This window comes from Capricornis sumatraensis, chromosome 5 (genome assembly GCF_032405125.1).
Source record: "Capricornis sumatraensis isolate serow.1 chromosome 5, serow.2, whole genome shotgun sequence".
NCBI classification, from domain to species: Eukaryota; Metazoa; Chordata; class Mammalia; order Artiodactyla; family Bovidae; genus Capricornis; species Capricornis sumatraensis.
In genome coordinates, this window is record NC_091073.1 from 58,379,915 (window position 1) to 58,392,189 (window position 12,275).

General features: G+C 36.7%; 1 protein-coding gene across 1 annotated transcript in view; it reads right to left on the minus strand.

The window, feature by feature from the left end:
• MDFIC (MyoD family inhibitor domain containing) overlaps positions 1-12,275 on the minus strand; it is a 92,914-nt gene that overhangs the window by 26,734 nt on the left and 53,905 nt on the right. The window contains exon 3 of the mRNA XM_068972896.1: positions 6,565-6,837. Within this exon, the coding sequence (XP_068828997.1) occupies positions 6,565-6,837 (273 nt within the window). The remainder of the gene's footprint in view (positions 1-6,564; positions 6,838-12,275) is intronic.

Here is a 12,275-nt window from a genome sequence, read left to right on the forward strand (position 1 = left end):
CATTTACTAAATAGTTATGATAAGTCAGGTACTAGGCTCTGTGCTTGAAGCCAAAAGATGGATAAAACCAAATCTTTGCCTTCAGTAAGATTACATTTTAGTGCAGAAAGAGTTAAACTCCAGTCTCATTTTGTATTTGGAAGACACTGTGGGGACCCAAAAGAAGAGTAATCAGCCCAGAATTGGGGCATCAGGAGATGACGCTTGAGTTCTGAAAAAAATATGGAGAGGTCATGAAGGCGAAGTTATGAGAAATATAAGGAAGAGAAGTGGCAAAGTCAGTCAGCTATGTTGTTAAATGTGTGTGCTTGCAGTTGAAGGCACAATTTCAAGTGCAAGGAGAGAAGAGGAAGTGGTGAGGTCAAGGAAAGATATTTTTTACCAGTGATTCTCAAGGAAGGAGGGGGTGGAACCTATTTGAATCACCTAGTGGGCTTTTCAAACTGACCTGGTCAATTGTGTACATCTCCTTTGAAGCCTGTGTGCCCCACCCAGACTGCCTCCCAGAGTCATGGCTGTCCTCCTCCTACTCATGATCCGATGCAGGGGGAAATACACTGAAAAGGGGAGAAAGAAGAGTCTAAACACAAGACAGAGAAGAGTCATAAAGGTAAGAAGTCAAGAGGCTAGTTTAAAGACAAGCAGAGGGTACTGGTAAAATGGGAGAGGACTGGGCTGAAGTCCGTCCATATATGTCCAAAGCTTTCCACTTGTTAGCATGCCCAATTCACCAAGTCTATAACTAATTCATTTTATCTATGATAATAGTTCATTACTAAAATACAAAAAAATCATAAAGGTGATCAGAGTACAGATGCTTAGTATATAGCAGTATTCTGGGTTTATATAATTGCAACTATGGAATTTCTGTATCATGGAGAGAAAAGAAATATTAATGTTTCAAAAAAATATACAATGGGCATAAAATGATATCCTTCAGCGAAATCGTAAGTATCTGGCTACATTAGAACAACAGGGCTTCCCAGGCTGCCTATGGACTGATCCCTTCCAGTCTCACCTCTCCTAATTTGACTCCTCAGCAGCAAAGTACTTAATGGTTCTCTGAACAAAACACCTTATTTCACAAGCCTCTTTCAGTCTTTTTGAATGCCTCTTTCAACTCCCTTACCTTCTCTTAACCTTCAGGTCTCCATCAAGGCATTACCTTGTCTAGAAAGCTGACATTGCTGACCCTTCCTTCCCTGTGTGCTCCTTCATGATGATGATGAGAGCACCATCCAAGTACTTCATTCAGGCCAGGCTCTTTTATAACTAAAACTGAATGCAAAATCAACTCAAATACTCTTCCAACCATCCTATGATACAGGTGACTAATTATATCCCTATTTTACAGTAAGCCACTGAGGGACAAAGAGGTTAAGTGACCTACTCAAGGACACATCATGGGCCAATAGTAAAGCCAATGTTTGAACTGAGCAGACTGGTTCTAGAGTTTATGCTCTGACCACTAGGCTATGTGGCCTCTCTGATTTAAAACAAGACTGATCCTCAGTACTGCCATGCATATGATGCCCCGACTCTTGTTCAACAGTTATATTTAGTGAACTGCTGGGACTAGATATGCAGTTTCTCTGTAAGTACTTAATCCACGTTTCAGTATGAAAGTGAAAGTGTTAGTCACGTCCAATGCTTTGTAACCCTATGGACAGTAGCCTGCCAGGCTCCTTTGTGATATTTTCCAGGCAATGATACTGGAGTGGGTTGCCATGTCCTTCTCCAGGGGATCTTCCCAATCCAGGGATTGAACGTGGGTCTCCTACACTGCAGGCAGATTTTCTTCCCTTTTTTTTTTTTAAACCATTTGAGCCACAAGAGAAGCCCATTATGAAATATGTTAAATAGCAAATATCACTAAGAAGTACAAAATCTCCTCAAAGTATCTTTGTTGAAGCTTAGTTTTTACAAAATCATAATAGCATCATTGGCACACATGTGTTAGGATTTACGATAAGGAAAAAATCATCTTAGAGTCTAATGAAAGCTCTTAGCAATTTGAATATTATATGATACTAAATTATACTATAATTATTTCAAAGGTCAAGAATCTTAAACATGTCTTAAAAAAAATCTCTACCTGGGTGATGCAATCAAGAAATTGAAGTAATGTATGTATGAATATTTAATTATACAAACAAGTAGGAATCTACTAATTTAATAATATTCAAATAAAATGTACAGTATTTCCCCACATAGGTATTTTTTTTCCTCTATTGCATAAAAGGAATTTTTAAAAGAACACATTTTAAATGAATATGAGCACATATTTTACTTTCCAGTGCTAGTTTCATGGAGGTGGTTTGGAATAAAACATTGCATCACTTATTAACTCAGGGAAAACAATGAAGCTATTGTACTGGGGCTGACTGTAAGTTTAAGAAAAACATTTTGATTCAGACCCAGTCAAGCTTCTTCAGGAATTTATAGTCTAGCAGGGAAGGAAAATGGACACAGAACATAGGTATGAAAATTGTTTTCAAAACTTTAGTTCGAAGAGTTTAAAGAAGGCAAATGTATACTAATCACAAGATCCTTGCCTGACCCACAGCTGGAATGATATCAACATCCCATGTGATGTTGGAAAGGCCAGTAAATTACCTTTCCTCAGAGAACTTTAAGGCAAAATAACACAGTGGTGTCGGGGATAGACCATGGAGCCAGGATGGTCTAGGTCTGAATCTCATTTCTGTCATGTACTAATTGAGTTTGGCACATTCACTTATGTCTGTGTGCCTCAGTTTTCTCACTTATAACTAGATAATTACATATAGCTGATAGAATGACAGTACTGTTGGGAGGGTTAAATGACTTCACGTGCATGAAAGTGAAAGTGAAGTCGCTCAGTCATGTCCGACTCTTTGCGACCCCATGGACTATAGCCCACCAGGGTCCTCCATCCATGGGACTCTCCAGGCAAGAGTACTGGAGTGGGTTGCCATTTCCTTCTCCAGGGAATCTTCCCGACCCAGGGATCAAACCCAGGTCTCCCGCATTGCAGGCAGAGGCTTTACCGTCTGAGCCACCAGGAAAGTCCTTCATGTGCATGAAGCAGGTAGAAAAGTTATGTAGATTAGAATAATCTATGGTACAAATCTTCATAACTGAATCAACATAGCTTAAAAAGAGAAATCTGATGGAACCCATGTCTATTTGTTCTGAAGCCTTAAATAATCCAGATTAAAGACATATGAAAAGATGTCACCAACTCACTGACGCAATTGTGAGGCTGAGTCAATCCTTACCTCTGTATAAGCAATGGGCTCACATCATAGCGGTGTTTTCCAAACTGTCATCAAAGCACCCCTTAATGAAACACAATGAAATAGTGTTCTTGCCTGGAAAATCCCAGGGACGGCAGAGCCTGGTGGGCTGCCGTCTATGGGGTCACACAGAGTCGGACACGACTGAAGTGACTTAGCAGCAGCAGCAGCAGCATGAAATAGTTATATATTTAATTTCATCATCTGAACCAGAAAAATGCCTCTGGTTAGCACTGTTGTTTATGTGCAGTACAAAAATCATAACCACAAACACTTTATCCAAAAAAAAGGCACACTGCCAGACCAGGCAAGGTTAGGTATTTTTGTGGTTTTCAGCAAATACCATTTTGGTACTTGTTCGCTCATTTTGCTGTGAGAATAGGCAATCCATTTTTAACAGTATCACAAATCAGGCCTCTTTAAGACTTACTGTTCTCACATATAGGCCTCCAGAAATCCAAATGTTTAACAAAACTATTTACAGTAGCCCAGACCTGGAAGCAACCTCAGTGTCTATTGACAGATGAATGGATAAAGATGTTGCTGTACATATATACAAACGACTATTACTCAGCAATAAAAAATAAGTAATGCTATAAAAAGAATGAAATTATGGTATTCACAGAAACATGAATGGACCTAGAGATTCTCATACGAAGTGAAGTCAGTCAGAAAGAAAGACAAATATCATGATATTTTTTATGATGTGGAAGCTAAGAAAATGAAAGAAATTAACTTTATTTACAGAATAGAAATAGACTCACAGACTTTGAAAACAAACTTATGAAGGTGGAAAGGAGGTGGGGGAAGGATAAATTAGGAAATTGGGATTAACAGATGCACACTATATAAAAACAGGTAAATAGCGCACAGAACTATACTCAAGGTCTTGCAATATCCTATAATAGATAAAAATGTAAAAAAGAATATGTATATGTTTAACTGAATCTCTGCTGTACACCTGAAACTAATACAACCTTGTAAATCAATTATATGTCAATAAACAAATAAATTTTTTTAATTAAAAAAAATTTCTGCCATTGTTTTATTCCACAGACATTAGATTTCTGCTCACCACGATTCACATATTTTATACAGCAAAAGACCTGCTCTGAGAACAAAGCAGCTCTGCTATAAAGCAAGCACACAGAATCTTGGAACTGAAACTAACTTCTTTTTCAGTCTCTAACCAAAGCATTTTCTTAAAAAAAATAAGCCCCAGAGAACAAACTTACCTTTAAAACTGAAGGCCAGAAGAAACAAAATTTGAGGGGACAACCTTAAATAGCAGCAAAAAGTAGGACAATGTCTATCTTTGAGAAAATATGAAATAGGACAATGGAATTTTCACCTTAATTCAAGTAATCACAAAGAAACGTACTATCAGGTTAAATTGTATAGCAAAGCAGTGAAATAAGTGGGCAGGACATTGTAAAATATACTTAGACAATTCCATTGGTGTTTGCTGTTCCTCATTCCCCTAATCCAATATGGAACAGATTTTGTGATAAGAGAAGGATTACAAGGGACTTCCCTTATCCACACCTTTATCCACCCTTATCCACACCTTTATCCACCCTTATCCACAGCAGCCATGAGGATGGGTGGGTGAGAGGGGAAGAGGACCTTGAGAGGGGAAAAGCAGGAAGAGGAGAGAGGGAGAGCAGAATTTTACTTCATTTACGTACTAGTGGTTTTCCTCTTCCTTCATATGTTAGTTACAAAGCTGCATTCTTCCATTAGAAATAAATTCAGAGATGGTATTAAAAAATAAGCAAAAATATATAAAACTCCATAAGGTATTTCAAGTTGGATTGCCATGCAAATATTACCATTCTTTAAAATCAGTAAATATCGAATGGAAAATTAGAGGTTAGGAGCACAATAGGAAAAGTCAAATGTATAAAACAAGTAGATTTCAATTGCATTCAATTATTTCACCCAATCACCTAGAAGCAAAGATCCTCTAAAGAAAATTGCATTGCCTTCCCAACTCCTTAGAGAGCCAGTTTAGTTAACAGCCTACCTATGCTTCAGAGATGACCACGCAGCTTACATGTCAAACTCATTTTAAAGTGTCAATCATGTCCTTTTCAATCTAATTAGTTTGGAAAGTAGTGTCACTGACCTGGCACTATGCAGACCATTTATTATCATATCATTTGATCAACCTAACACTTTACCTCAGTTGAGTTTGAGACACCTGTAGCCAAAATGTAATATCCTTTCTCCCACTCATGACTAGTAACTCTCGATACAATTTCCTATTTACAGCTCAATTTATCTCGATGAATAAGCATGGCCAACTTCACAGAAGCATCCCCAGAATTTCCTTTATTTAAAATTTCATGATAATTTAAATAGAAAGGTGAATAAGAAAAATATTTGTATTATATATATGTAATATATATACACACACACACGTGTATGTGTGTGTGTAAGATTTGACTTTTTGATGCCAATGAACTGCTAAAAGGAGAAGAGAAAGAGCAGAGGAACATGTATATATGCTGAGAGAAATTTGGGACCTTGAACTTGAGGGAAAGTGATTTTTTTTTAACATAAATTCACAAGTCATTTTTATAAAAGGAGTTTGTAGGTTATAAACCCAATGCCATCAGATGGGCTTGTGTTGTAATAAAGGAAAAATTTCCTGCTTCATAGTATTTCATTAATGAGGTAATTGCTAATTCTTGAGAGGTCAGATAATACAGCCCAGTGCCTCTAAGGGAGGATCTAGAGGGCAGACCACCATGAGCTTGGAACAAGGCAGCGTTGGGCGAGGGGTGCTGCCCTTGACAGCACTGGTAACTGGAAGATGCTAGCCAGTCAAGCAAGAGTTCACCTAGCCCTTTCTCTGTCAAGAGCATGAAAATTACCAAATTTTTGCTTTTAGTTTTGCCTATTTAATAACTGAACTGCAAGAAAAAATATGAGCAGGTATCTCTGAATCAGAGATTTACATACTGAATCAGGGACTGAAAAACTACATACAATCATATTCCACCAAAACATGGTATTCATATTTTTTAATGTGGTTTAAAAAGAAGTATAGCAGCTATATTTAAAGTTATGACTGTTCACTCCACAAGACAATCTAAAAGCCGGATGTCAGCTGCCAATGCTTCCGTTATAGCCTGGGCTTTCCTTTGGGGAAGTTGCATTTTACCAAAATTCCTGTTTGGAGGCAAAGCAACATTCTTCATACATTTGCTTGATCAAATAATTCTTTGTGAATATGGTTTTACACCTGGTCAAGTAAAACACGCATACGCATCACACTTACCTTCAGGTGAAGAGCCCGTCTTTTGGGAAAAGACAGCATTTACTTTACTCTTCTTACTGATGTCACTGTTTACAGACAAGCTGGAGTGAATTTTTCTATGCATTTTTTGAGAAACGGGTGCTGAGAGTCTTCGATTCTCTGCAGATATGTGTTTGGCCCCATGGTGGATTCCATTGCCATTGCTCAGACTTGGGTGGCCGTTCTTTATCTTGCTTATTTCCTCCTCACTTTCCTGCACTGCAGTTTGAAGCTGAGGCAAGCGCTGAGGTTGGGCTAAGTGGAAAAAAAAAAAAAAAGAAAAACAGGAAATATTTATCCAGTTAAAAAAATGAGTATTTGGAAATAATCAAAATCCAATCAGTAACAGACTTTCTTGGGTTTCATCCATGATCCTAACGAGGGGTGGGAGAGGGACACACAAATAACGATGAATACAGAGAAAGCATAATTACTAAAAGAGAAATGGAAACGGGTCATCAAGAGTAACTTTACATAAGGGACACAAAAAGAAGAGGAAAAAACGGTGTTTCTTTTAAGTAAATTTAAGTTGGAAATCTGAAAAAAGTAATTCAAAACTCATTCAACAGCTAAGTCCCAGGTCCTATTTTGGGTGCCACAGACACTGCAATATTATCTGAGTATCCCTGACAATGATAAACTACTCAACTGCCTTTTGAGATAAAAGGAAAGGAACAAAGAATTGAAGCATCAAAGCTGGATAAGACAGTGTGTTGTATTGTTTTCTTTTTAATTCCACTTTAAATTCTGAAGAAAATCTTTTCCATATTTTTTTTAAATAAACCATTTATAGAAACTTAGGAATAGAAGAGAACTTCCTTAATCTGATAGAACACATTTATCAAAATTTAATGTCAGTCCTACAGAAGTGCTCCCGTTTGGTCAGGACCAAGGAAAGAATGCCCGCCTTTACCCTCTTATGGACACTATGCTGGCAAAAGCAATGAACACTGAAAAGAAAAAACATGTCTGAGTCTTGGAGAGGAAGAAACATTTTTGAGATGGATACATAATTGAATATTCCAGGGGAAATCTAAGAGACTATACAGTCTGAAAAACTAAGAATTTAGCAAGACGTATACATGATAAACCATATTAAATTCAGTGAAGTTCTATAAGGCAACAGTAAGCAACTAGCAAATATGCAAGAACTGAACTCTTTACAGAAACAACCAAAGAAAAACAAGCCAACAAACAAACAAAAAAGCCTATACGTATCTAGGAATTAAGCTAGGAAAAAGGGGGAAGAGATTCTATGGCAAAACTGACCAAACATAACTGAAAGACATTAAAAAAAAAACTACTAAATGAAAAGATTATAAGTATGTTAATTCTGGTAATATGGTAATTATCCCCAATTTATGTAATGCAATTCCCATAAAAATTCTAAAAGGCTTATTTGTGGAACTTGACAAACGGATCCAAAATTTTATAAGAGTAGTCAAGAATCACTAAGGAAATTTTAAGGAAGAAAAAGAGGATTGTGGGATTTGACTTAGATAAAAAGTCTTATCTTGAAACTACAGTAACTAAAGTGAAAAGTGAAAGTGAAGTCACTCAGTCAGGTCCTACTCTTTGCGACCCCATGGACTGTAGCCTACCAGGCTCCTCCGTCCATGGAATTTTTCAGGCAAGAGTACTGAGTGGGTTGCCATTTCCTTCTCCAGGGGATCTTCCCGACCCAGGGATCAAACCCAGGTCTCCCGCATTGCAGGCAGACGCTTTACCATCTGAGCCACCAGGGAAGCACAAATCATATAAACGGTTCATATTTATCACTCAAATCTTTTTTTTTTTTTTTAATTTTTCAGCCACACGGCATGTGGGATTCTTGGTTCCCCAATCAGGGATTGAACGCACACCCGCTGTGAAAGTCTTGGAGTCTTAACCACTGGACCACCAGTGATTGGGCTTTCCCAGTGGCTCAGCAGATTGCTTGCCAATGCAGGAATGGTGAGTTCAATCCCTGGGTCAGGAAGATCCACTGGAGGAGGAAATGGCAACCCACTCCAGTATTCTTGCCTGCAGAATCCCATGGACAGAGGATCCTGGTGGGCTACAGTCCTTGGAGTCGCAGTCAGATACGACTGAATACACACACACACATGGACTGAGACAGTATGGCCTTGGTCCAGACATAGACAAAGCCAATGGAACAGGAGAGCAAGTCACCAAAGTACTTGTGTATGCAAATGCAAATGCATCTGATACAAAGAAATTTCAGATGTTTTCAATGTTTATAAATGAAGAATTTAAAAGAAACATATAAAATAACATTTATTGGCATGACACTAAAAAGGGAAAACTAATTTCTTTGGACAACAAATCACAAAACAAGCACAGTGACTACTGATCATCTATGCTGCCCAGCATTTCTAAAGACCCTCATAGATTTTGATAACTTCCTCTAACTCATCCCTACATTCCTCAAGTTAGAGGGCACGTATGTAACTTACATTCTACCAAGCAGAAGCACAACTCACATGCAGAAGTACGGATGCAAGATGGCAGCCACACCCGGGTGGTGGAGCCTCTCAGCACAGACAGTAAAGGGGGCATTTGTCGATCTTGGCAGTGGGTGCAGTGTCTGGTGTCCACTTCCTAGCAGATCAGTGGGCAAAGCATGCAGTAGTAGTAAGGTTTTTCATTAGGAAAGCACCCATTTGGTGGGCATGATCCTTGGCTGTAAAACTCCTGGGAGAGTCTATATGCTACCGATAAATATTTTCTATTTAAATTAGCTAAAATGGATTCTGGTTTTTGAAGCTCAGAGTCCTGATCTCCCCCACAAATGTTATCTATTTACATTGGTTAAGTAATGAGTTCTTAAAATCCACATTTATCTTGCTGGTATAGGTTCGAAGCAGAGTTATCAATCATAGAATTTCAGCAAAAAAACAGCAACAGCAAAAACAATTTGGTGTCAAATTTTACTATTTTATCATTTCCTGGAATTTCAAAATACGAAGCTGCTGTTTTAATTAGTCTTTTCTGTTTAAGATTATGAACAGTTATGAAATGTTAATTAAATCTGAATACTAAGAGGTCGACTTAGAAATAAGCATAGCACACAACACTGTAACAGTTACACATAGAACTGATAATGGCTAAAATGGACGAATTATCTGTTATCTTGGGACTACCTAAGACTTCATAAATATTTTTGACAAATTAGACAGGTCTTTAGCACACATTGTTTACTTCCATTCTTGTTCACATATGCTATGTCTCTTGAAAAATATCTTAACATACCAGACTATTTTATTCCTCATGAATGTACACATTGTAAGAAAAAAAGTTTATTATTATTCTTTTACTTAACAAAAGCATCCTTTCATACCAAGTTTATTAATGTTAATACCCAATTTATAAAACTAATATATGAACTCTTAATCAGTTTTTTAGTGACAAAGGAGAATAATTATCTAAACATTTAATATTTGGGAATAGCACAGAGTAATGGCTGTAAAATTTATCAAAATGTTTTGTTTTCCTCCTAACTTCTGACACAAAGGAAAAAAGAAGAAAATGGTTACTTCTCTGCTTAGCAACTATATATGTCCTTCTCAAAGCTAAAATTGACAATCAAGGCTTGTGCAAAAGGAGATCTATTTCTTATGGGTGTGCAATCATTTGATCTAGAGATTAATTTGCTGCTCCTGTAACTTCTTGTATCAACTAGAATGACATCCTAATGACCGCTATTGAACATAAAACCAGTTATGCATATGTATTTAACGGGATGCCAAAGAAGATAGTTAAACCCAATTTGGTGTTCTTTTCAGAGCTCTTTCCAGTAATCTCACCAAATAAATGGAATGTTTTGGACCACTTCTTCTCTGAAAAGAATAATTCAAGCAACTGAGAGCTGGGTTAAGTTGAAATGTTATTGACCAATGCTGTGGAGACTTATCAATAAAAAATGCCCTGTCATATTCCATAATCCAAGATCAATTTATAATTATTATGTAACAAGCATTCCCTATAAATAAAAATAAAGGTGGTAAAAGATAATCAGGTCTTGCCACCAAATTCTAAAACCGACAGACCTGACCTATTCCTACCATCAAAATTGACTATTTGCAAATTACTGTATATGGTCAGAGTGACATTCAAACATATTCTTAATGATTTATCTACATTTCAATCTTCAAAATTATATCTATTTCTGTTGGCAGGTAAATGATGGTACATACATTTTTGTTTCACTGCCACCTAAGTATTTTTAGTATAGTTTGTATTATGGTCAATAACCAAGTATTCCCTTTTCACTCCCAATTTCTTAACATTGTGATTTTGTCAGATGCAAGCAAATATAAGCAAATCAAAATTGGATACAACCTAGATATATGAGTTATATTAACAGACATTCAACTTCACTGATGCTTTTTCAGAGATGTGACTTAAATCTTACAGTAAATGTACAACTAAAACCAAATCAGAAACATGATTGCATTCCCGAATAAAGAACAAAAACGTCTGACTGACTGATTAAACCATAACTACTTAGCTTTAAATAGATTTTTTCCCTTACCGAGTAAAAGTTGTGTATGGCTTTAAAAAAAAAAAAAAAGCACACTAATATGGGAACGACACAATGCTTCTTAAAACACAAGTGATGCCTAGGGACCCTCGCTCTCCCTTTAATGATCCACTGCTCTCATTCAGCTGTCTTTCTTTTTTCAAATCTTTACATATGTGACAGCTCTCAAAAGTAGACCATAGACCATCTGGCATTTTCAGAGGTGTAACTTGTGCAAATTCAGCTCTATTGGGAGTGCACTGCTATCTTCTGCCTGCGTTATAAAGGGACAATAGAATGTAGAACTTATGAGTTGTTTTGAATTATTCATTTTTTTGCCTGTATATTCAAGAAATTTTACAAACTCTGCATTTTGTACTACATAATCACATGCGTTAAAGGTACAAAGAAACTTTTTGACACCTCTTTTCTACAGAAAGCTGGCATTTTGTTTGATATGTGAACATTCAGCATCTGTTATATCATTCTAAACAGGATGGGTGCTTCCACAAAAGACCCCATTTTAAACTTACTCTATGTGAGCAAAAAAAAAAAAAAAAAATGTATTCTTGAGATTAAGTAACGAATGCAATACACATCAAAATTTCAAATACCAGTTATTTGAACATTCAGCATCTCCAAACCTGGATAGCATTGGTCACCTGCTTACTATATGTGTAAAGATTTTTTAAAAAATCATTTCTCACACAATGCAGCATGATTGTAATTTTAATATCCATGATGAATAGTTACAAATGTCTTAAGAAATACTATGCTTTCTAGGTTCAAATGTTTTCAATCAGGAAGGAAACCGATAGAATTAGATCTAGTGATTTTCAGTAAGAATAATAAGTATGGGAGTAATGAGTCAATAGCATGAACTTCTTTAGATAATTTAAAAAAAAAACTGGGTGATACTGGAGCTAGTAATAACTACTTGAGACTGCAGCTGCTGGAGGAGCAATATAAAGCAACACTCTGCTCTAACATATAATCTATTAGCATGTGCAAATCATCTTCAGTTGCTGGTCTCTTTACACAAGTCAGATTTAATAAAATTATAAAAGAATTCTCATGCCATTTAGTCAGTTTAACTGGCTGTTGCACATATCCAAAAAAAAAACAAAACCCTGAATTAAACGCTTAGGATTTAAAATTGTCAGTAACAAAA